The sequence below is a fragment of the Chinchilla lanigera genome, unplaced genomic scaffold (assembly GCF_000276665.1).
Source record: "Chinchilla lanigera isolate Chin_1 unplaced genomic scaffold, ChiLan1.0 scaffold00038, whole genome shotgun sequence".
NCBI lineage: Eukaryota > Metazoa > Chordata > Mammalia > Rodentia > Chinchillidae > Chinchilla > Chinchilla lanigera.
In genome coordinates this window covers 9,588,241-9,613,043 of record NW_004955439.1, presented here as the reverse complement: position 1 = coordinate 9,613,043, position 24,803 = coordinate 9,588,241, and the positions used below count along the sequence as shown (strand labels likewise).

General features: G+C 42.8%; 1 protein-coding gene across 3 annotated transcripts in view; it reads left to right on the top strand.

The window, feature by feature from the left end:
• Esr1 (estrogen receptor 1) overlaps positions 1-24,413 on the top strand; it is a 364,976-nt gene extending 340,563 nt beyond the window's left edge. For all 3 annotated transcript variants that reach the window (XM_013517315.1, XM_005390574.2, XM_005390573.2), the window contains exons 8-9: positions 15,808-15,991; positions 19,983-24,413. In XM_013517315.1, the coding sequence (XP_013372769.1) occupies positions 15,808-15,991; positions 19,983-20,217 (419 nt within the window). In that variant the 3' untranslated portion in view covers positions 20,218-24,413. The remainder of the gene's footprint in view (positions 1-15,807; positions 15,992-19,982) is intronic.
• Positions 24,414-24,803: the final 390 nt, after the last annotated feature.

Sequence of the window (24,803 nt, the reverse complement as noted above, 5' to 3'; positions counted from 1 at the left end):
GGGTTGCACCAGCAGCAGGAATGGGAGGACTGATTGGAAAGGTGGTTCCTACCTCAAGGATGTCATGGCCTGATGCTCAAGACAGATACAACAGCAGAATTATTCTTCCTAAATATAAAATTGTGATTATAAAAATAGTAGGTTCAATACAGATAATTTAAGCATACAGAAAGTGTAACTGAGGAAATATAATTCCACAGAAGTTAGCCAACCACGACAACATTTTGATGTACAGTAATGAAAAAATAGTGCAAGTGTTAAGAGCAGAGGACTTTGATTCTAGATACAGATCTTTCTGCTACTTCTTAGTTGTACAACTTTGGACAAACTGCTTAAGCTTTTCGCACTTCTCTTTCCTTGTCCATGAAATGGAAGCTATAATAATCCCTGCTTTCTGAGGTTAATACTTAATGCAAGTTATCTCTTAGAAGGATGGCTGCTTAAACTATTTGTATTGAGTACTGTTTTCTTTTCCACCCGTATTTTGTGCATCTGTTCATAAGTAGTACTGCATCACCTGGCAACTGGGACACTCACTGAGGTAACTGAGTTTATGTACCAGCATCAGAATATGCTTCCAAAGACTTAGATGGTCTAGATCATGGACACCCAACTTTTTAATTTGCCTGGCAACACTGAGTAAAGAGAAATTACATTATTTTTGGCTGCATATAAAATATAACTAATGTATATGTTATAAAACTTCCATATATTATTTATATATAAGTATATTATTTATAAATATTATATATATTCACACACACAGTGGTGCCTCGGTTCACACACACTTTTGTTTGCAAATAGTTTGGTCCAGATAGAGAAGCATTTGGAAAAATTTTCTTTTTGCTTGCCAGCTTTGCACTGGGTGACCACAGCCTTCTTTCCCACACGAACACAAACATGGCCATCCTTTCCAAAATCATAGAACAAATTAAGTCCGTGAACTGAGGCGCTACTGTCTATATCAGTCCCACAAGCACGTGTAATGTCTGATACACAAGGGCTTTGATTCCACTGTGTCAGGGGCAGGAGGCGGCATTAGCACAACACTGCTGCACTATACAGCTTCTTGGTTGCTACCTACGCAGTCTGTGCTAGAGCTCCAGCAGTTGAGCCATGAGAAACATCACCAAAACTTATGTAATAACATTACAAGAGTATGGTCTTGTGGGACTGCGTTACCAGCTGTCCAGGGCTACATGCAGCTGTGGGCTATGGGTTGGACACTGTAGTAGGTCAATCATTCATGTGGCCTCTTGCAGCCATCAAGAGGCTTAGTAAATACAAGATATTTACCAGGGTAACAGAGCACACTATTTTATAGTACACTTTTCTTTTTAACGATTAGAAGGACTACACTCTTAAATAATAATAGAAAAAATAGCAGGCATGGTGGTGCATGCTTGTAATCCCAACACTCAGGAGGCTGAGGCAGGAGGATCACTATGAGTTCAAGGCCAGCCTGAGCTGCATAGTGAGACTCTGACTAAAAAAAAAAATAGTATATTATAGTGAATATGTAAATCAGTGACATAATTTTTTATCATTAACAATAATTATTGTACTAATTATAGGTGCTATGCTTTTATATGACTGACAGTATTAAGGACATCAGCACTGCTTCAAATACCTGAGTAATGCTTTGCACAATGACTTTATGATGGCTATGCTGTCACTAAGCAATAGGCAATATTCAGTTCCATAATGATTTTATGGGACCATTGTCCTCTGTGTGGTCCGTCATTATGTGGCACAGGAGTATAATTAGGATTAAACACAGGTACTTTCTTTCTTTTTTTTTTTGGTTTTTCTCTGGTATCGGGAACCGAACTCACGACCTTGCGCTTGCCAGGCAGACACTTTGCCGCTGAGCTAAATCCCCAGCCCCTACTTTCTTTCAATATAAGATTTTAAATGGCTGTATAATTGGTTACGAGGATATAAGTTGATTTATTCAACAGATGTGATGTTATTAGCAGTGATTTCTGTCTTCATGTGATAAAGAATGCTTCCTTTTCATATACCTTTGCCCACTTTTAATCATCAGTGTAGATACTTTGCTGGAAGTGGATTGCTGGATTAAAAGTTTATAAACATTTCTAAGGCTCCCGATATATATTGCCTACTGCTCTAGCAAACTTTCTTGGTGTGCGCTTTTACTAGCTAGATGAGAAAGTGCTTACATAGAGGTAAACTTAGCATGTACTGTGGCCCATGGGACAGGTGAGTGCAGCTTCTGGAAAGTCCAGGGAGCAGATAGCTTTCTCCAGGGAAGCACTGCCTGTCCTCTGCATGGCCGGGGTCAGGCAGTCTACAGTTATAGCACAAACATCTCCCAGAAGCAGATTGTCCTTTATCAGAGAATTTTCCTTTCTGCTGATCTCTATAGGTGTCTATGTTAATGTTAAGTTTGTGACTTGTGCAGACACTGTGCTGTTGAACTGCTTTTGTTTCCAGTAGTCAGGCTACACTCAGGGTTGGTCTTGCCTTCTGCCCTTGGTCCTATGCTGCTCATTTTTTTAAAGAGACATTTGCAAAAGGCTTCTAATCCCAGCTACTTGGGAGGCAGAGGCAGGGAGATTACAAGTTTGAGACCAGCCTGGGAAAGTTAGTTAGACTCTGTCTCAAAATAAAAAATAAATAGAATAGGCTGGGGATAGAGTGAGAGAGTGGTCGAGTGTCCTTAGGTTCAAGCCACAGTATAGGGAAGAAAAACTTTAAAAAAGCAAGTGGATGAAGAGCTAGCTGAAAGTGTATTTTTTCAGAGAACAACGTGGCTTCCCCAGTGACTTCCTTTACTGCAGGCTCTGGGGCCTCCTGTGACTGACATGCTCTTTCCTAATCAGTAACAAGCTTGGGAGAAGCAGTGTAATATATGATGCCCCCATCACTCATCACTCCTCTCTGGCAACTAGGAGGCTCTGGTTCATACTTCACCCAGTGGAATCCCACCAGGGCCTGAGGACCAAGTGAAGTTTACTCCCAAAGTTTTCTGCAACAGAAATCAGACACTAGGTTCCATGGTCCGGCTAGGGACAGGAATCAGCTCCAAGGATAGCTCAGGATGAGTGTATGCTTTGGGGTGAGGGACGAGCAGGGGAAGTTCGTTCTTTAAAATCGGCTTCAACCATAGTGATGAATGCAACTCAGCATGTGTCATTCGTTTTCATCTTGGCAGGTGAAACATCAGCCCTTTCTGTTGGAATAGCGAGTGTGAATCATTGAGTTAGAGAGTGGAGCCTTCGTTCTCAGTGAAAGCCAAGAACTCAGCCCTTCCCGGGGACATCTTGGTGCTGGGCTCTTTAGCATTCCAACTTGCAAGTCCTCTGGGGACCCTGGTTGGTCGGTCTTTAAAGGCTATCTTATCTTCTTTTGTACCTAGCTAGGTAGCTCAGGTTATTGATGACATGTTAGAGGTTGCCAATGAAAACAATCATTTCAAATATCTTTAGTAACAAATTTGTTACTTCCGCCTCCTGTGGAAACGACAAGCCATGGAGGGCTTCAGAAATGTTAGCAGTTTAGAGATGATAGAAATATTATGAAAAGCCTAATACGTAGCATCTTTATATCAAGCTTCTTATTCTTCTGAGTACCCATTCACCAGCTCTATTTTCCCCAACAATCCAGGTGTTGACAAAATTTGTGAAAAAATAGGAATTAGAGGGACCTTGATTTTGTATTTTTAATAGCATTTTTTCTCCACCAAATTACGAAAGTAATACATGCCTGAGGCAGAGAACTTGGAAAGTACAGGAATGCCACCAAGAAAAATAATCTACCAAGTAATCATAATTTCATCACGCAAAAGTAATCACTGTCAACATTTTGGCAAAAGTCCTTAATTAAACAGACTTTTAGAAAAGATGCCTGTGTACCTCCCCTCCCTTTTTTCCTCACCGTCAGTGTCCTGAAAAACTGAATTCCTCTTGAATCACTCCAGGATAATTATTAGTTTTCTCAAATATCTCTGGAGAAGAGTCCATTGGCAGTGATTTCTCTTTCACACAAACCTTGAAGTTAGGAAATTCTTTTGCAGCTTTTGAGCACCAGGCCAGGGGTAGAGGATGTTTGGAATCTATTTAAGCTCTGCTATTTATTTACTGATGGGGTGACTTCAGTCAAGTCCAGACTCTGGCCAGCCGGAAACCCTTCCTTAAACTCTTGAATCTGACAAGCGCAGGGCCTTTTCCTCTTTGGGCCTCTGTTTCTCAACAATCGCAATGACTGGACCGAGTCAGTGGTTTGGAATTTTCTTCACATTTAAAAAAATTTACTTTTATATTTTAACAGACTTTCCATTTTAGAAGAGAGTTAGGTTCACAGCAAAAGGGAGTGGCAAGCGCAGAGAATTTCCATATATCCCAGGCTCCCGCGCACGCCCCCCTTATTGTTGACGTCCCCACGGGGTGGTCCGCTTGTTGCAATCCACAAGCCCATGCTGGGTCATCGTTGTCACCCAGTCCCTAGTCTGCATTAGGCTTCACCCTGGGGGTTGTACCTTCTACAGCTTTGGACGAGTTTACCCGCTATTGTATTATCGTACAGAATAATTTCACTACCCTAAAGTATTCTGAGCTCCGCTTATTCAGTCTAACCTGCACTCAACTCCTCTTTTCACTGTCTCCATAGCTTTGTCTTTTCTAGAATGTCATATAGTTGGAAGTGCACAGTATATATGGCTTTTTAAAGACTGGCTTTCACTTAGTGAGATGCGATTAAGATTCTTCTATGTCTCTCCATGGTTAGTAGTCTTTTCCTTAGCACTGAGTGGCATTCCGTTTCCTGACTATAACAGAGTGCATCCCATTCACATACTGAAGGACATCTTGGTTGCATCCAAGTTTGGTCAGTTATGAATAAAGCTGCTACAAACATCCACACAAAGGTCTTCATGTAGAAATCAATTTTAAGTTTCATTGGGTACATACTAAGTCCATTGCTGGATTGTATAGTAAGGGTATGTTCGGTTTATAAGAAACTGCCAAAATATGGTCCAAAGTGGTGGTGCCATTTACATTTCTACCGGAAACAAATGAGAAATCTTGTCATTCCTTATTCTTGTCTGAATTTGGAGTTGTCAGTATTCTTCATTTGGGGCATTCTAAGAGAGTTGTAGTGGTACTTCCTTGTTGTTTTAATTTGAAATTCCCTAATTACACTTGATCCTAAACATCTTTATGTATACTTAATTGCTAAGCTATATACTGTATCTTATTTGGTAAGGTATCTGCTAAGGTCTCTGGTTCATAATTTAATTGAGTTTAATTCTTTTTTTCATAATTGTGGAGTTTGAACAGTGCTTTGTACGTTTTGGATAATAGTCTTTTATTGGATATGTCTTTTGCAAATATTTTCTTGCTTTTTCTGGCTTCTCTTTTCATTCTCTAGGGATTAGTGGTTTTTATGCTTTCTTCTGATGAAACCAAGTGCTAGGAAAGGAGCCTTAGGGTGGTCAGAGGATGGAGACACAGGGGAGGAAGATGAGTCAGAGTGAGAAGGCTCAGGGTTCCCATTGTTTCTTCTCATTTAATCACACAAGTCTCACTTCACAGCTTATATGTGAAGGTTTCACATAAGGTTCACTGTCTTCAAAAGGGTTCTTATCTTTGAAATGGTTTCAAAACCAGTGCACTAATTAACCTTAAGGCATCTTTAAAATCCATAGTTCTGGAATCCTGTGTTTTCTTTTTTTGCAATACAGTATGTTTTCTCTCTTTACAGAAAAGATAAGATGAATGTGTTACATTCATATAACATCTTTCAATTCGGTTTCTGTCCACTCCATTACTCGCTTAAAGTGATGGAAATAATCTAGCTGAAGACATGCATCACCTGCATGCCTACTTATTACTTGACAATAGGAATTTTGGCATCACTTATCTTTTTTAAAACAGTCACAGAGAATGAGGAAAAAAGGGAAAATGTATCTGAAGATTTGTGATTCAGGAATTAAGCATGCAGATTAGAACCAAGAGGGTGACCTCCTTTGTTAGGTACTGGTGCCAGACATCACAGAGCATTTAAGTAAGTTGTTCAGATCAGGATGATGTGGGTGTCACGTGCATATCAGCTAAAGTCTTAGGTCATTTGCATTTTCTTCTGGCTTTAAGGCCACGTCAGATGAATGTTGAATGATATTTTTAAAACACTTCTATTCATACTAACATTGTTTATTGATCTAGCAGGGAAAAGGGGCAACTTTCCATGATTCTAGTTATATATTACCTAGTCCGTAGGGATTTGAAATGGCTTACCAAATTTCATATGAGGTAAAGGGGTACATTACTAGTTGAACAAATTTGTATAAAAGGAGAATAACATGAAGAACATAAACCCAGGAGTCAGATTAGCACACAGAAGTGCCTCTGTACAGCTCCTAGGATGGGCCACAAATTTGGCTCTCAATTTTATTTGCCTGGCCAAACCAAAGAGAACACATTCCATTGTAAGGTTCAGAGGTTTTTAATAAAAATAAAATAAAACAGACCAGATGTTCAACATAAAAATTCTCCTGCAGGAAAATTTCTAAAAAGTTAATTTCTGACAAGTAGGACTTGATAAGGATTGTATAACTGAGGGTTCAGTCACTTGTTCTCTGGTGTAAAACTGTAGAGTGGATATTTTGGGCTGTCAGTTAGGGCTTACTCAGGTATTTTGCTGATTGGCTGGCAGTAGTTAAGGCCCAGGGTTTCCTATGAAAACTCTCAACTGCACACATATATGATAGGATGAGCTCAGGTCAGTACATCACATTGATGACCCTGGGTCAAAGCATTTGGAGACAGTAGAATTTATAACATGGAGCAGGAACTATCCAAATGCTAGCACATCTCATGGTATGCCAGATCAGGAGTCTCATCTCCAATCTGTTTACTCCTGGTCACTTTCCTCTCCAAGGCTCTGAAGCGGATGATCCAGTATGTTCTGACCACTGCTCCGTGCAATAAGTTATGCAAAAAGTTAACAACTAACAGAGAAGTTTGGTCATGAACTTAGAAAGGACACAAAGAGAATGGCTTGTCTCTTCCGTACAATGTCTAGGGCCTCAAATCAGGAGACTGAAAAACTAGGGATCATGTGATAGTTGTGTGCTGAAGCTGACTTGAGAGGTCTTTATTCATAGCTGAACTTGAGAGGTCTTTATTCATAGCTCCCAAATGATGCTACTTATTGGCTGGGACAGCAAGGGAAATTGTCAGGTGGGACACCCATCTCTCTACAACATGGCACCTTGGAGCTCTTATAAGGTAGAGAAGTAAGAGCCCCCACTGAGAAGCTGCAAGGCCTTTGGTGACATATGATTTGAAGTCACACAGGCTCATTTCTCGCCCATTCTGCTGACTACAAATGAATTATGAGTCTGCCAAGTCAATCAAGGTACAAGGGATACCCCATAGAAAGAGTATGCAGATCCCCTGGTAGACAAGCAAGCAGATAGGAGATACTGGTGTGGTCGTCTTTGGAAAATAAAATCTGCCCTAGTGTGGCAGAGCTGCTTCCTGCTCTGTGTTATTTTGCCATGATCCTTGAAATAACTTCAAGAAAAGACAGGTCCAGGGAAACAAATTCATCTAGGTATTTTCACTTTCATCTTCTGGAAGAAAAAGGAAATGGTTGGGGTGTTCTGAGACCAGGCCAGCTTCGTGGGGTGAGGAATCCCATATGGAACCCTGTGCAAGCTGCTTTATGATAGATGTGCAGCATGTTTTCCACCAAATTCATCTTTGGGGCATCTGCTGTCTGATGTGGAAGGATAGAAATTGAGGAAAGAATAGAAAATTCAGAAACATGGGTGTTCCTTGACATGTTACAGATATAACTAACAAAAATAAGCATCTGAAGGAAAATATGTCTACAATGGCATTTTCCTAAAGGGTGTAAGGTTATTTATTATAAATTTGAGAGCCCAACTTCATATATAACAGAGAAACACATAGCTGCCACTTAAATTTAAAAGAAATGTGCACGTTTTAAGATTCTTTTCAAGTCAGCTGAGTCCATCTTTCTCATCTGAAGACATTGTTAAGAGATTTATCTTCTGAGTCAGCTTGAAAGTGTTGCTGTACCACCTATTTACCTTTGAGAACATCTAGTACATTTCACTAAAAAATTATATCAAATTAACAAATGTCACTGCATCAGAAGTATGTGGTTTTATAGTGATCAGTGCCAAGAGGGCACTTATAGGGGTACAGCAATCCCAAGTGAAGAGGACACCATGTCCATACATCATGATTTTTCTCACTTTAAGAGACCAGTGTGTCTCAGAGAGGACTTTGAGAAGTGTGTGGTCTTATACACACTAGATAAATAGCACACATTTGTGCAAACACTGGGTCATGAGCAGTTTCTTCACTTTCCAAGTAAATAATTACATGTTAGTAAGTGGGAGGAAGTTCCCTACCTGCTGACATATATTTCCCCAAATAATACGCTTCTTGTTCAAGTCAGAAGTATGGATTTAGTGCCTGCAAGTCATAGAGGAATTTCTGTGATGTCCTTAGTAATGTTGGAAGCTTTATTTTTGAATCACATGCAGCAAAGCATGCAGATGTCTTGGGATTGTCCCTCAGGTTTTTAAACAAATGGGTTACCAGGAAGTATGTTGAAATTCAAAATGAATGATTACAAGACTGAATGACTAAAGAGTTCTACAATTTAGATGGTGGTTTTTGTTTAAAAAGGGTGACAGTGTTTAGAATTTAGAAAGATAAATGATTTCTAAGTAAACAGTACAACATAAGGTCTTAAAAATATAAAAAATGGGAGCTGGGCGGGGGATATATAGCTCAGCGGCATAAGCTCCCGCCTCGCAAGTGCGAGGTCCTGAGTTTGATTCTTGGTACCAAAAAAAAAAAAAAAAAAAAAAAAAAATGGGAGCTGGCACAGTGATATGCTCTGATAGCTCCAACTACTTAGAAGGCTGAGGCAGGAAAATCAGGAGCTCAAGATCGGGTTGAACAGCATGGACAACATAGCAAGAACCTGTCTCACAAAAATGAATGACTAAATAAATAGATAAATAAATAAATAAACAAACAAATGCACATCAGCAACAGGAGGTATGCAAAATATCCCTTGGACTTTATTTCTTTGCAAACACATGAACTAATTTAACCATTAGTAAGTCATACAATTGTTCTCATTCTGTAGTAGAGTAGCACATCTGCTATAACAAATCAGCTCCAAATTGTATACTGTGTAGTTCAGGCACCTACATTTACTTTTTGTTTCCTTCACAATACTGGGTCCATGAACAAGTTAGTGTCTGTGACACTGTGAAGTATTTATTTGGTCTTTTCCATTTCCTGGCATACTACTCCTAAAATCTTTGGAAACTCTGAAGTGCCAGTGAGTTTACTTAATGACTGGTAACCTCATGGTAGCTTTGGGATGTGGGCTGGTCCCTGGAAAGACCAGGGCAGTATTACAAGGCTGACGGCCAAACTGATCACCAATGGTTAATGCTGGAAACAATCATGCCCCGTAATGAAATCCCCAAAGGACAAGATGTGGAGAGTTTTGGGATAGCTGAACATGTGGAGGTCCCTGGAAGCGGCTGCCCCCAGAGAGGGCATGGAAGCCCCACAGTCCTTCTGTAGCTTGTGTTAGGCATCTCTTCATCCTCAGCCATGGTAATGCCATTTAGAAGAAATCAACAGAAATAAATATGTGCTTCCCTGAGTTCTGTGGGCTGCTTGAGGAAATTAATTGAACAAAAGCAAGGAAGGAGTTGTGGGAACCTGGATTTCTAGCTGGTTGGTCAGAACACAGGTAAAACAACCTAGGGCTGGCAACTGGCGTGTGAAGGGTTGGGAGGCACTCCCATGGAACGAGCCCTTGCCAGTTGGATCTGGAACTATCTCCAGATGCAGTGTCAGGACAGAACTGAATTAGAGGACACCAGCTGGTGTCCACTGCAGAAGCACTTTCTTGCTTTTGGAGAAACCCTCTAACCTTTTAGGGTCACAGAAGTCTTCTGTTCTTATTCTTGTAGTGTCTGTAGCATGACAGAAGAGAGAAAATGGTTTGTTTTCCTCCCTGGTATCATATAGTCCATGTGATCATTCAGGACTCCAGGACAATTAGGGCTCTGCCATTTTAAATGCATCATTTCCAAGGACATTTTAAGAATTGTCCCCATTCTAACCAATTGGACAGAAGGGAGGAAAAGGCAAAGAGGATCACCACTTGGCAAGGAAATCCATGGAAAAGACATCTTCTTAAAGTCATTGTCACAATTGGATGCTATTCATGGAACAAAGAAACAGTCCGAGTTTTTAAGATTTTACATTTTTGTAGCTACAGTAGAGAAAAACCAAGATTACATGACTTGTCCACCTGGATGCTCATAACCCAGTAGTGGAATTTCTTTTTTTAAAGCACAGATATCAAACCCCACCCTTGGCATCCAGTCATCAGGTTTGGGTGGAAGTTGGGCAGCTGGATCTTGTAAAACTCCACAAGAGAGTCTGAGAAACAGCCAAGGTTGGGAATCACACCCATCTGAGAAAATCTGCCATCAGTTAAATGTGTGTACACCTTTGAGGGTCCTGAAATGAAATAAATAGATAATAGCTCACCTATACACAAGAGCTTTTAGGAAATCAGTGTACTATCAGAGGGGAAACATTATACTCACTTAGAAATAAAATGATGTATATTTCAATACAGATGTCCAGGCTTGACAAGAATAGAACACATAATAAAGTGTTAAAATGCTCATGAATGTTTCGATATAAGCACGTGATCAAAAGGCTTTCTAGCCAGTAGTATAAACATTTGAAGAAGGAGCTCAGAATCAAAAAAAAAAAAAAACCTAAAGCCTATTTGTGTAGGATAGGAGAGAAAATAAGTTAAATTGATTTAATAATAACATTTAAGCAAAATTAAAGACTGTCAAAGTGAAAGAAAATTGAAGAAGTCATTTTGCAAGCAACATGGGCTTTATTAGAACTGTTTTGTCAAATGGATCCCCTTTGTTATGATACAGGATGAGGAAGAACAGGATATATAAGCTACTTAGGACATTAAGAAACATACCTTAATATCTTACTACCATCAAGGCAACTAGATTTCAGACTTCAAAGGGACATAGAGACCATATCACTTGTATAGGCAGTGGGCAAGAGGGGGTAGATTGAGAAAAGACACAGTAATGATATAATGGTCTTATTGAAAAGTGTGTGTGGAAATTCAGGAGACAATGCCAATGTAAGATAGAAAGAAAAGAACCCCTAAATAATTTAAATATATACTTTTCACAAAATAGATTTCTCACCATGTTACAAAATTACTTAAAATGTGTAGAAGGCAATAATACAATGTATCATTTTACTACTATATACTAATGTATACAATATACTAATATACAATATATTAGTATACTAATTTAAAATACTTTTAGAAGAATCTTACTTTTCTATGCATATTTACAACTATTATGCTGTTTTTGGAGTACCTATAGAATTGCACCAAAATTATTTCAATATAATGTGTACCTGGAGAACTTAAATAATATCCTCAATTGCATAAAATGAGGTTTATGCAACTTCATTTGCATAAAATGAACAGGTTTTTTTTAATAATTTTGATGAAATCGATTCTGTTTAAACTTCCCTCTCGATAAAGTAGTTTGTATAATATAGTTCTATAGATGCTTCTGAAACTTAGGCTTTTTTTCTTCTTTATTTGTTTGTCTACTCAGCTACATCCCCAGCTCACTTTTCAGAAGTTTTCACTACAAATTTTCTATTTGCAATAGCACATTCAATAGGACTTTCAGGAGATAAAGAGCTAGGACAGAACCCTCCATGGTCTGGGGCTCTCCCACACATGGCAGGACATCCAGCACAGCCCCGCCTGCTGACAGCAGCAAGCACAGAGTTATCCAGACACCTCCCTACGGATGGTACTAACCCCAGGAGTGACGACAGTCATGGGCTGATCAAACTGCCTGCCATACAGGCAATCTGGACAGACGTGCTGTCTGGTTGCAAAAGCAGGAAACCCAGGATGCCGAAGTGCTGATTCACTGTGAGGTCCTCTGTGCTCATGGGAATCCCTGCTCACCCACCCCGAGTGATAGCATCCTGGCCCAGACCACCCCCAGCTGTGGCCTTAGTCTTCTTTGCCATGCCGTTGTCTTTAATCACCCCTCAGCCCTGCCGCCCTTTTTGTGATTAAGCTGCCATAAGCTGAGGAACCCGCCTGGAGCCTGCTGTCACATTCTTACTTTTGGAAACAAAATTAATAACACACCACATGGCATTACTTGAAGAACTTGTCCTGGAGCAGTTGGTGGGCCAGAGCCTCTGCTCTCAGATGTGCTGCCCCACCCAAGTGCAGTTCAAAGGCAGGGCCAGCAGGGCCGCTCGGAGCTGCCTGTGCTTCCTTGTGGGCACTGCCACAGGCAATATGCACAGCAGCACCCGAGCCCACCTCCCCCGGCTTCCAGGAGGCTCTGTCATCTGGGGAGCAGCTGAGCACATTCCTGCAGAGCAGGGGTGGAAGGGAAGCAGGAAGAGAGTGTCTTGGCAGGAGAGAAGATGAGGGAGAGAAGAGGCAGGGTAACCAGAGCCATAGGATGAAGACCTGTTACATACAGCGGTGTCCATCCGGTCTCGCTCTTGTTTCCCCCTGCCACGGGTTTCCCCACAGACTCTTCCTAAATATGCCAGTGATGGCTGCAAGATTCAGTCTGAGTGGAAGCTCAGCTCCACCAGCCATGCCTCCAGCCTGAGTGATGACCTACAGATTGCTTTTCTTTTTTTCCCCTCATCTTTGGGATTTGGAGCATCCTCCAGAGTTGCAAAAGCTGCCTTGTTGCAGACCCTGTCTGAAGGGCTAGCTGTCTGCCTACCGGCCCCCTGCTACTGGGAACTGCGGTGTAGCCATCCAGCGTGGCAGAGACCACCTGGAATCCGGAAATTACCCGCAGCCCTGCTTTGCTCCTGCTCATTAACAGCAGTTGACAGAGCACCTAAAGCATTCTGGGAATTGTATGGCTGCTGTTTCTCCAACAGCTCCTTAAAGGCAATGGACAGAAAACATGGACCGAGTTTTGCCAGAGTCCAAAAGGATGGTGGCTGCTGTTGCCAATTATTGGCATTTCCACAGGACCGTATTTTTATTTCTAGGTATATTTGCACAGCTAGGAAGCATCTGCTGACAAGGATGAGATGATAAGCTGTGCTGGTGCCAAAACAGGATTAGCAAAACAGGCTTATTCTGAGAATGACCCGCATCCTGAGAGTCCATGTGAAGAATGTTCTCTCTCCATAGGCAATATCTGCTCTCAAAATTTTAACACTTGAAAGGAAATCAGGCCTGGAGTCCCCATCAAATAGCACAGTGATACAAACAGTAGGGTCTCAGTAACTGCTTGCTGGGTGATGGAACCCACGCACACACGCACATGGAAGAAGACTGGAAATTGGCAGCCCTAGGCAAGCTTGGTTCGCCAGTGTCTGAGTGCCACATCTTTCACCTCCACTGGAAAGAGCGTCATAATGCTGGCCTTTAGATGACGGGGGTTTCAGCCCTGCTGGGCACACAGTAGGGAGAGAAAGGACAAACAAAGTTCACCTCCTTGGACAGGAATCCTCCACGCTGTTTGATCTTTGATCCTAGAGTTTCCTTAAACAAGAAAGGGATGATTGAGGAATGAGGCCAGAATCCTGGGTGGTAAGCAAAAAGGAAATTGGTAGAAATTGCATCATTCAAGTTGGACTAACTCAGCTTTGTGGCCTGGGCAGGTTCCCAGGATATCCAGCCCATGGCAGGACCTCTAGGAGATGAGGCTGGAGTCTGGATGATGACACACAGGTCAGAACTCGTGAGGCAGAGCCAGTAGGGAGCTCAGCAGAGGCGTGCCCAACCCCAAGCCACCGCGGCACACCTCCCTGTTCCCCGCCACCTCTACGTCAACCCACAGCCACTGGATATTTGCCCATCTTTCTGATGGATACATTCTATCTCTGCCAGCAGCCCACACAGAACCAAAGTGAAGCAATCTAGCAATTTCTTTCTCAGCCTACTGCCTGTCTGCTGCTTTCTTATTCTGACCTATTTGCTTTGGGTCGGTATGCATCAAGATGCCAAAAGCTATATCTTTCTGTTCAAAGGAATGGGACTGAGACCCCAGTCACTCTGGTTTTGTTGTTGTTGTTTTGTTTTAAACCATAGCCATTTTCCATTTGGGGCAGTTACAATTCTGTGTACTATGAGTTCTACCTATTCTCTTCATTCCCACCCCACAGGCTGTGTTGTATGGGCAGTAACTTGTCACCACATTACCAGTATATACTGGGGATGGGTAAATGTGAGAGCCTTTATTTTGACAACAGAGGGATGAGGTGAGGAGACTCACGGTGTGAAATGACCCAGTGGACTGAGTAGAGGTAGACCAAAAAGTGTTGCTACATATTCATAACCTGGAGAGAAATACTGTGCCGCCGATGATGCTTGTAAGGTGCTATGACTAGGCAGGAGGATCTTCTTCCTGGAGATTTCAGTTGGTAGAGTCCGTCCCTGTGCTCCCAAGACAAGCGGGCTCCGTCCTGCCCTCCTCTCGCTCTCAGAAGTCCCCGCTTCCTTGTCACTCACCTTCCTCCCATCCTGGGGCTGAGCTCACAACTTACTGGACAGTTAGGATTCTTTTTGTTGCAAGTGACAGAAATCCAGCTCACATTCCATTAATCCAAGAGACAATTGCTTGAGTCGTGTGTTAGGAAGGATTTTATAAAAGCTCAAACGTATAATGGAAAATATGTAAGAATTAGGGCCTTGTGGCTGAATCTGAACTCTCTCTGCCTCCTCCATAGATAGAACTCTAAGCTCTCCTTGCTGTTGCTCAGCTCTTTCTGCAGAAGGAGATGCATGTGTTGGGAAGAGAGCCATCCAGGGTCCTGGTCAATATTCTCATCTCCCAGCCTAGCAACCTGAGAGGAAAGAGTTGCTGGCTCACAACCTCTATGTACAGTCCCAGAAGAGGGCTCTTATTGTCCAGCTTGGGACTAGCTGTGTCTAGAACAGAATGCCATGGTGACCTGGGATTCAGTCCCAAGCCTACCTGTGGCACAGACTACAGAAGGGAAGGAGAGAACAAGCATGTCAGGCAGTAGACACAGCTCTTCCCAAGGTCCTCTATACCCACCCATATTGTAATCTTTTCAGCTAAAGCTCAGAAATGCTTAGGCCACAAACCTCACCAGAAACACAGAAGCAAAATAAATCCTACCTAAGAAAATCACCTCCAATGACTTATCCAATTACTCATCACTGTCTTGAGACTCACCCCTGGCTCCTGAGAGAGAGTCTACCTTATTACCACATGTGGGGCCGGCAGATCGGGTGCATTCTAGCTCTGCTCCATACTGTTTGAGGTATCTTGGCAATTTCATTCACCTCCCTCCCCAAAAAGGAATAATAATGGTTTCTCCCTAGAGTTATGGTCAGGATTAAATTGTCAGTTCATGTTGATCGGTCTTGGTCAGATAGATCCAAGAAAGGATGGCCAATATTCTCACTATGGCCCCAAGACTAACATTTCTTCTCTGGGAATCCTGGCTGAGATATAGGGGCCCACACTGACTTCTCGAGGCTCCCAGACACACATGCTCATTGAGAATTTCACTGAATTGTTTGGTTTCAAATGGGTCCAGAATGTCCCCCTGCTTTCCTGCTGTGCAGGGAAGGTCCCTGGCTCTGGTTATGTCCCAGGGATGCTTCCGGTCTCTAGACCTTGTCCTCTTTGAGTCGTTCTCTCTCTTTCTCGCTCTCTCTCTTCCTCTGCACATTCAGGAGTGTACACCTTTCTGTCCAGCACCTTGAAGTCTCTGGAAGAGAAGGACCATATCCACCGGGTCCTGGACAAGATCACAGACACTTTGATCCACCTGATGGCCAAAGCAGGCCTGACTCTGCAGCAGCAGCATCGCCGCCTGGCTCAGCTCCTCCTCATCCTCTCCCACATCCGGCACATGAGGTGAGGCATCCTTGGGGTCCCACAGCAGAGACATGAAGAGAGCTCATCGAACCCCTGTGATAGCTAGTCCAGGAAAGGCCTCCTGCCTGTGTATGGAGGGTGCCCTTGGAACAGCTCCCACACATCATAAGCTAGTGCCATGGGAGAATAGAAGAGGGAGGCATTGTCTCTGTCTGGGGCATGGGGCAAATGTTGGACAGGGCTTTCTACTTGGTTGGAAGCACAGGCAGGGTCCTATAGCATTGCGGGAAGAAGCTGATCAAAGGAAATGGGTGATTTGAACCTCCTCTGAAGGCACTGGGAGTATCCCTTAGAGTTCCTGTGATGTGCTTCCCCCACTTAACACTGAAAAGCCTTAACTTAAGACACTAGCTAGCCGGATGCCTCTTGGAGAGTAACACTGACTCCACACCTTCTTGTCACCTCCCTTCCACTACCCTTTCCCATGATGAAGCTGGAGTGATCAGTCTAAAATCAAGTCAGATAATGTCGTCTCCCTGCTTAAAACCTTTGAGAGGCTTCCCATGGCTTTTAGATGAAGATGTAAGTCTTCATTTTCTTTATGTTATTCCATGTGGGCCCTATGTAATTCACTGGGATCTGGTCATTGTCTGAGCCTGTAGTGCTCTATGAGTCATCTGGAGGCTCCACTGCAGCTGCAGGTTGGCTGGGCAGCTCTGTGCATCTCAGTGGGGCTCATTTCCACATCTGCAGGGCCACAGGTTGGCTTCAAGCTGCAGACCCACGGGTTGGCCAGCTTACTCTGTTTTTCCTGTCTCCAGTCTCATCCTCCTTGTACACACAGGTTAGCTGGGACATATTCTCTTCACAATAGCAGAGGCACAAGTAAACAAGGCCATTTGGGCAACTTCATTTGGATCATTTGGTTATATCATGTCTAACATGCCATTACCTAAGCAAGTCAGATGGTAAATCCCAAGGCCAAGGATCATGGACACAGGGCAGGGGAATGGATATTAAAGAACATTAATCAGACCTATCATCACTTAGATGTCACTCCTTGCAAAAGCACCTACTGACTGTGAAGACCTACTTGGAACTTATGCCCTGTTTTTCCCTATTGTAACTGTCCGTTTTATTATCTTTCTGCCTCATTAGTCTGTAGATTCTGTGGGGCGCTCATCACAATCTGTCTTGATTACTCTGTTTACCCAATTCAACCTAGCATAGTGCTGGGCACATAGTAAATATTCAAAAAAATATTTTCTAGACAAGCCAAGGAAGGACATTAGCAGAGGAAATGTAATCTTTCAATGCCATAGGTGAAAGTGGCCTCAACTGCATTCTAAATAATCATGAATTTGGCTGGCCACAAGCTTAGTGGATATCATGCACAGCTCAGCTTACAGAAAAGAGATGAAAAAATAATAGATTCTTTACTGCAGACTCCAGAAAGCCCACAATAATGATAATAATCTGGAGTGGTGATACTAGAGGGGCAGATACCCTGGGGTTACTACATGACACTGAGCTTACACCAAGTCCAAGTCCCTAAGAATTGAAAAGAGATCGCTTCTTTAAGTAGGTATGGGGAAAAGACCAGAGTATCCAAAGGGGTGGGATAAGATAATTTAAGTAGTCTTCAAGTCTTGAGCTTTGTGATTCAAATGGCAAGAAGTTTGTCTCATGAAAGACCCAGGTGTCACCATTCCTGGAGGCAATCTTACAAAATTGTTAGTTTCTTATGATCATAGAAATAATGTTTTCCCTTTGTATCCTGCAGAGTTCTAGATATGGAACTTGACATATATAGTAGTATGTGCTCACAACCTTATTATTGATTAAATGAATGATAAAGGAGGGGATGAATCAGTGGCTCAGTGACTCATGGCATGTTTTTCCCTGTCCTGTGAACTTGAAATTCACGAGCAGAGGCTGCCACGTGGCAGTGACTGGGAGAAACTAGTTGCAATCTGTCTTCTCACAGTGCCCCGAGAATCCCTGTGTAACAGGCCAGGGACTCAGGCTGCTGCGTAGAGGAGGAGCCTGCTTCAGAGCAAACATTTCCAATCCTTTCCTGTCTTTTCCTTTGATGAATCTCCTAGAGAGGAAAACAGAGAACGGATCTGAGTAACATAGCCACAGCCAAATTACCTGGCTGTGCGCGTGCGCTTTCCCTCAAAGAGAACCTGCTAGCTCTTCCTCCAAGCTGGGGACTTCAGCGAGGTTGCAGAAATCAGGTGGCACCCAGGGATGCTTTCCTTTTCTTGTTAGGAATTGCTGACTTCGCAGATGCACTAACTGCTTGCCTGCATTAACAAGCCCAATTAGTTACTGATAATACCAAGAATACCTACACTAAATATTTAACCCTGGTTGATTTTACTGCCAATGTACAGTAGAGGTCTTAGAAGCTTGTAGTTTCTTTTGGAATTGTGTGAAAAACCAGAGAGAATTTGCAGCTCTTTAGAAAACTTGAGGCATTTTCTCTACTCCTATTCCTTTCTGTCTCTGTTTCTCTCTGTGTATTTTTTGTCTTTCTCTGTCTTTGTCTCTCTCACACACAAATACACACACACACACACACACACACACACACACACACACACGTATTTTGGTACCTCACTATGGCCAGTCTAAATCATAGAACTGTTTTATTAAGCTTGGCCCCAGCCATATGTTCCTACTCAGAGACTTTAGCACCGTATTTCATCTGATTGTAAATGTGATTCATTAGGGGGCACAAGGGAGACACCGCCAGACCCAAGGGGCATTTAACTTTAACAGCATTTTAAATTAAAAAGCAAAGCAAAAACAAAATAACACTTAAACACGTGATTGAGGTTGGCCTGCAGTCCTGAAGGGCTCTGGGCTGTGTTTGTATGGCAGTGCTCCAACTTGTGCTGGCTTTCCCCTGGCCAGGAATACAGATCCTTGCTAGGACATTCTCGTGGTCCTGCCTCCTCTTGGCACAGGCTTCTTCTTAAGAAGTTTCTGGTTACATAGTGGTTATTGTCTTCCCATCCCCATCCTGGGTTGTGTTAGGGACAGAGCAGAACCCTGGCTGATAGAGAAGGGCAGAGGAGGAGCATGGGAAAAATTCCATGCGCCTACATTTCTCTCCTCCTGTTTATCCCCTGTTTGCAGGACATTTACCAAGTTCTCGGTACTGTTCTGGCTACAGTGGAGAACAGGGTGAACGAATCCTTGCCCTTGCTGGAACTTGCACAGTATGTGCTGGTTTGTGTGTGTGCGCGTGTGTGTGCTTGGAGTTGAGAAGAACAAACACACATAAATTCAAAGCAGAATTCCACCAAGAAGTGGGTTAGGGCAAAAGGGATGATGTGGAAGACAGCGGCTGAGGCTGCAGGGGCCTGAGACCCTGGGCACAGGCTAGCAGGGGCCTCTCAGAGGAGGTGGCGTTTGAGGACCTGGGAGCAACACACCCAGGCTGAGGAACCACCGTGTCCAGACCCCCTGACTCTGGGAGAGCTCAGTTCCTGTAAGAAGCAGGAAGCGTGGCTAAGGAGAATGAATGAGGGATGCCAGGTAGGACCAGCTTGTCAAGGGAGACGGAGGCAGGTCAGGTGGGCTGGGGAGAATATGGGCAGGACTTCCCATTTTCTTCTGATTTTGACTGAAATGTACTGAAAGGTTTCTGTGATGGAGTTTCTTGAACTGCCTCACATATTTGAAAACCTCCCTCCTCCTGGCTGCATACCTCAGGTTCTCATTTTAGATGTCATGGTGATAGAGGAGAGCAGGGCCTGGTGGCAGAGTGCTGGAGGGAGAGTGTGTGAGGGTGCCACTGCCCTTACAGAGGTGTGACTTGGAAACCACACGGAGGTGAGTCCCAGACTATAGTCTCTGAAGCCCCTTGGTCTTCGTCAGATGCCATCCCAAAATGGATCTTCATGTAGGAAGGAAGATTGCATTGTCCTTGGAGTTTCTTGTACTTCCACTTGCTAGGACTTCGGGCCATTCTGAGGCTGGGTCGGGTCTAATGGGGTCCTCTCTGTGTCCTCTACAGTAACAAAGGCATGGAACATCTGTACAGCATGAAGTGCAAGAACGTGGTGCCCCTGTACGACCTGCTGCTGGAGATGCTGGAGGCCCATCGCCTGAATACGCCCTCCAGCTCCATGGGCGGGTCCTCAGAGGAGCCCAACCAGAGCCAGCTGGCCACCATGGGCTCCTCTTCAGCACATTCCTTGCAAACATACTACATCACCCAGGAAGCAGAGAATTTCCCCAGCACAGTCTGAGAGCTCCTGGCCTCCCCAAGGTTCTGAGAATCCCTGCAGCCTTGTATCTGTCATGCGTCAGTTTAGCAGAACCCTGTCTCCTGCGCACACTCCAGCATGCACCCACTGCCAGTGGCTTTCTAGTAAGAGTGGCCATTCGTTTGCTTGCTCAGTTCTTAGTGACCTGTCTCCTGCTGGGAACAGCCAGAGGGATTCCAGGGCTACATCTTGGTAACAGCTCCCTTTCCCCCTTTGCAACATTATGAGAATGAGGATTCCTGTGGCTCTTCACGACTGAACTCAGCCTATGAGATGACTGCATTGAAGCTACTCATTGAGACCCAGGCCTGGAGAATAGACATTTCACCTCTGCTAAGCACTTTGTAATGGCTCCAAGAATAAGCCTCAGGAAAGAATTTGAAGTGGCTCCTTTAATTGATGACTTGGAGAAAGCTAACTCAAGGGTTTGTTAGAGCATCCTCTTGTATTCCTGTAGTAATGCGCCACTTTGTTGAAGTGATACTTTGGCCTTTTTGCTCCATCGCATGGCTTTAGCACGATATTTGGTGATTGTCTGTTCATTTGCCCTATGAGAATACCAGATGCACACAGGGAAGGAAGATCCCCTAACTGTCAAAAACCGTGGCAATTTAAACACTGAACCTTCAAGTTTGTTCAAGTCTCCACTGCTGGCTTCCCACAGCACTACATGCACAGGTCATGGGTTCCAGGTGATTTTTGCTTCTCAAGAACCTGTGGGAAACAGCAAGTTGATTTCAGTTAAGTCACTCCCGCGTAGACCACTCTCCCCATATAAAGGGCAGGTTTTAGCTTTGGTTTTGTTTTTTTCCCTTTTATAAAAGAAAGCCCTCCACCTCCCGAACTTGAAGCTTTAGGACGTCTTCTTGTGGGGTTTCACACTTACCAGCAGAGGGCGCTCTGCTTGGCGCTTCCTGTGTGGTTTAACCCTGAATTATTCAGAGCGCAGCCATGATCGAGGGCAGTTTAAATGAGCGGGCACACGAGAGGGTTAAGTGAGAGAGAAACTGGAGGAAACTCTATGGCAGGGTCACCCTTGCTCAGGGCGGCCAGATTACAGGCTGCAGGTACCTCACAGATCCTGCGTTGCACAGCAAGGCTGCCCTGGAGTCCACTGAGTGGTCTGCTTCTTGTTCATCCCCATGTGGCGCTGATTGGAAGAAACGCAAGTAGACAACTGAATTCTCAGCCCAGCACATTCCAGGCAGGAGGGCAGGGATTGGAAAACTCCCTCCCTCAGGCTGCCTGGACCTGGTCAGACTATACATGCCCTTGGTTATTCGGAGATCTTCCAAAAATCAGCTAGTGATTTTGGGAAGAAAATATCCCCGCCCCTCAGCCTCACCCCCAGCTCACATCCCTAAATTTCATACGCCAGCGGAATAAGACCAGACTTGGTCTACAAGAATTTTTTGACCAGCGGGCTAAAAAAAGAAAGTATTGGCCCAGCTACAGGGTTGCCTTCCCGGCCTTTGCTTCTCCAGTGCAATTCTGAGTCATTTCCTTTTCTTAATGAAAAAGAAAATTCGGTTTCCTTCCCTGATTTCATGGTCTGTAATTCAAACCCCATCAAGAGGTGAGATAAGAGCCAACAGCCCAGGTGAGCGGCGAGCCTTCTCTCGGTATGTTCTGTTTGGGAAAGTGGATTTCCTTAATTTCTGGTTTCCCAGAGAAGGGACTACCAAAAGACGGGAACCAGGAGGGCCAAAAATTTTTTTAAAAAGGTTTTTTTCATATATGTGCATCTAAATTTGGGGGCAATTTTATATATCTATGCTAAGAATACATTTAAGAACATAATTCTTTTGTTGTTTGTTTTTGAAGCACCTTATATAGTATAATATATATATTTTTTTGAGATTGCATTGCTTGTTTATCAGACAACTGAATGTAATAATTCTTTTCTGGATTTAATTTGACTGGGTTAACGTGCAAAAACCAAGGAAAAATATTTCGTTTTTTGTATACTTTTCAAGCTACCTTGTCATGTATGCAGTTTTGATGCCTGAAGTCTGGTGATTATTCATTTAAATGAAGATCACATTTCATATCAACTTTTGTATCCACAGTAGACAAAATAGCGCTAATCTACATGCCTATTGTTGGATATTGAATGACAGACAATCTTATGTAGCAGAGATTATGCCTGAAAAGGAAAATTATTCAGGGCAGCTAATTTTGCTTTTACCAAAATACCAGTAGTAATATTTTTGGACAGTAGCTAATGGGTCAGTGGGTTCTTTTTAATGTTTGTACTGAGATTTTTCTTTTAAAAAATAAAATAAAAAAGCAACAAAAAAAAACAACCTCTAGGACTATAGATGATGTAATACCAGCTAAATCCAAACAATAATGCAGCAGAAGGTTTTACATTATTCATCTACTGTGTTCGTATTCATGTTAAGGTACTACTACATTTGAAATGGGCAGAGAACATCAGATGGCTGAAATGTTAGCCCAAGAGTTTCAAACATCTTTGGAAATCTCTTTTTGTTCTTATTTGAAGTGCCAATAATGAGCTGCTGATACTTTTCAGCTGATGTTGCTGTAGGGCATAGGGGGCACCCTGGAAATCTGCGCCCCTGATTTTCCTCCACTTTGAGGCAAATGAAGCTTGAAACACACGATCTACTTGGAGGGTTAAGATAGAGTGGGGAAGTGAGTTTGGAAATTTGAAGAATGGGAAATCTGGGAGTAAGACTTTCAAAAGCTTCTGGCACCTGGGGTCTGTACCAGGTTTCAGAATTCCATTTCTGCACTGTATCCAAAATAACTAGCTCCAGTGACTGCCGTTTCCAACATGGCAGCTTGAGTTCTTGAGAAGAAAGAGGCATAGGCAGAGAAGGCCAAAGAATAGCTAGAGGTCTGCGTTTGTAACCATTGCCTAGCTGGCTGCAGTGATTTTGTAATACGATCATGCAGCAATAAGACAGACTAGGTCATCCAAAGAGAAGATCTCCATTGATACAGGTTGCAAAATTCAGCCCCCAAGGAAGTGTAGCTTTTGATTCCCTAGTAGTCTTGCAGATGTCTTTAACCATGCCATATCCTATGCCTTTTGGGGACTGAAAAAGTAAGTGACTTACTGATAATTTACTTTTAATCACATAAAAACGTTCACACTTTGAAATAGTATAAAATCAAATGGTCATTGATTTATAGCACCCTTGCTTCTACATAAAACTAACTACAGATCTCTTCCTGTTCATATTTTCCACCTTTGAGATGGACTGTGGATACTGGGAATGATCGCTAGGACCATAGTAATGTCCAATATTCACAGGCAGATCTGCTTGGGGAAATTAGTTTGTTCAAAGGCAGATAGACATACAGTAGCTTGTTAGGCAATCATGATTCTTTTTGGTGCAAGTCTTGGGCGGTTGATCCAGATTACACTGCACACATTTTAGATTAACCCCCTGAAAATGTACTCATTCTCACCTGGAGGAAATGGATTTAACTGTGGTCCCAAATATCCATCTTTTCATTAGTGTGATTGCGCTCTGTTCCTAGCTTCATTTTTCCATTTAAAGTGTGAGCTCCTCTTAAGTCACTTAAAATTGTTTCCTAAGTAATTGCTGCCTCTATTATGATGCTTCAATTTTTGCACTGTTTTTCAGAGACTCAAAAATTTCTATTCTTTTTGTTTTTTTGTTTTTTCATCCAAATGTGCCTGAACTTTAAAAATATGTAAATGCTGCCATGTTTTAAATTCATCTTTCATGTGTGTGTATGTGTGTACAGAGCTGTGCACCCTGGAAATAACATATAGTCCCATGAGCAGGTGCCTAAGACATAGACCCCTTTGCATTGACAGAGAGGTCATTGGTCATAGAGACTTGAATTAATAAGTGACATTATGCCAGTTTATGTTCTCTCACAGCTTATAAACAATGCTTTTTTGTGCACTACATACTCTTCAGTGTAGAGCTCTTGTTTTTTGGGAAAAGGCTCAAATGCCAAATTGTGTTGGATGGATCCATATGCCCTTCTGCTGATGCTACTATTATTGATGTGATTCCGTTCTGTCACAGCTTTGCTTTGTTTAATGAAACACACTTGTAAACCTCTTTTGCACCTTGAAAATGTAAAGAATCCAGCGGGACACTTGAGCACTTCTAAGCCAATTTTCTCAACCTATTTGATGTTCAAATAAAGAATAAAGACAACAGATTTCATTGCTTGTATGCTCCACTTCTTGCTAAGGGTTCACCACTGATCATGGAACATCAAAATGATCTGAAGAGCTGAAGAAAGCTGGGTGTGAATGCCAAAACCCTCCCCGCTAAAGGACATCTCCCCAGGGATGGATCCCAGGACATTCCCCTGCCCCAGAGTTGGGACACCGATTGGAAGTAGGCTGAGCCTTAATTTTTCAAAGTTTTAGGCAATTAACTTTCCAAAGTTTCAGCTTATCAATGAGGTGGTGATTGTAACACTTAATTTCGAGAATTGTTGTGAGGGTTAAATGAAGTACTCAATAAAGTAGTTGTCCTCTAATGCTGAATCCCATATCTTTCCCTATAAAGGGAGAAAGCAGAGGCTTGAGAATAATTATTAATAAATGA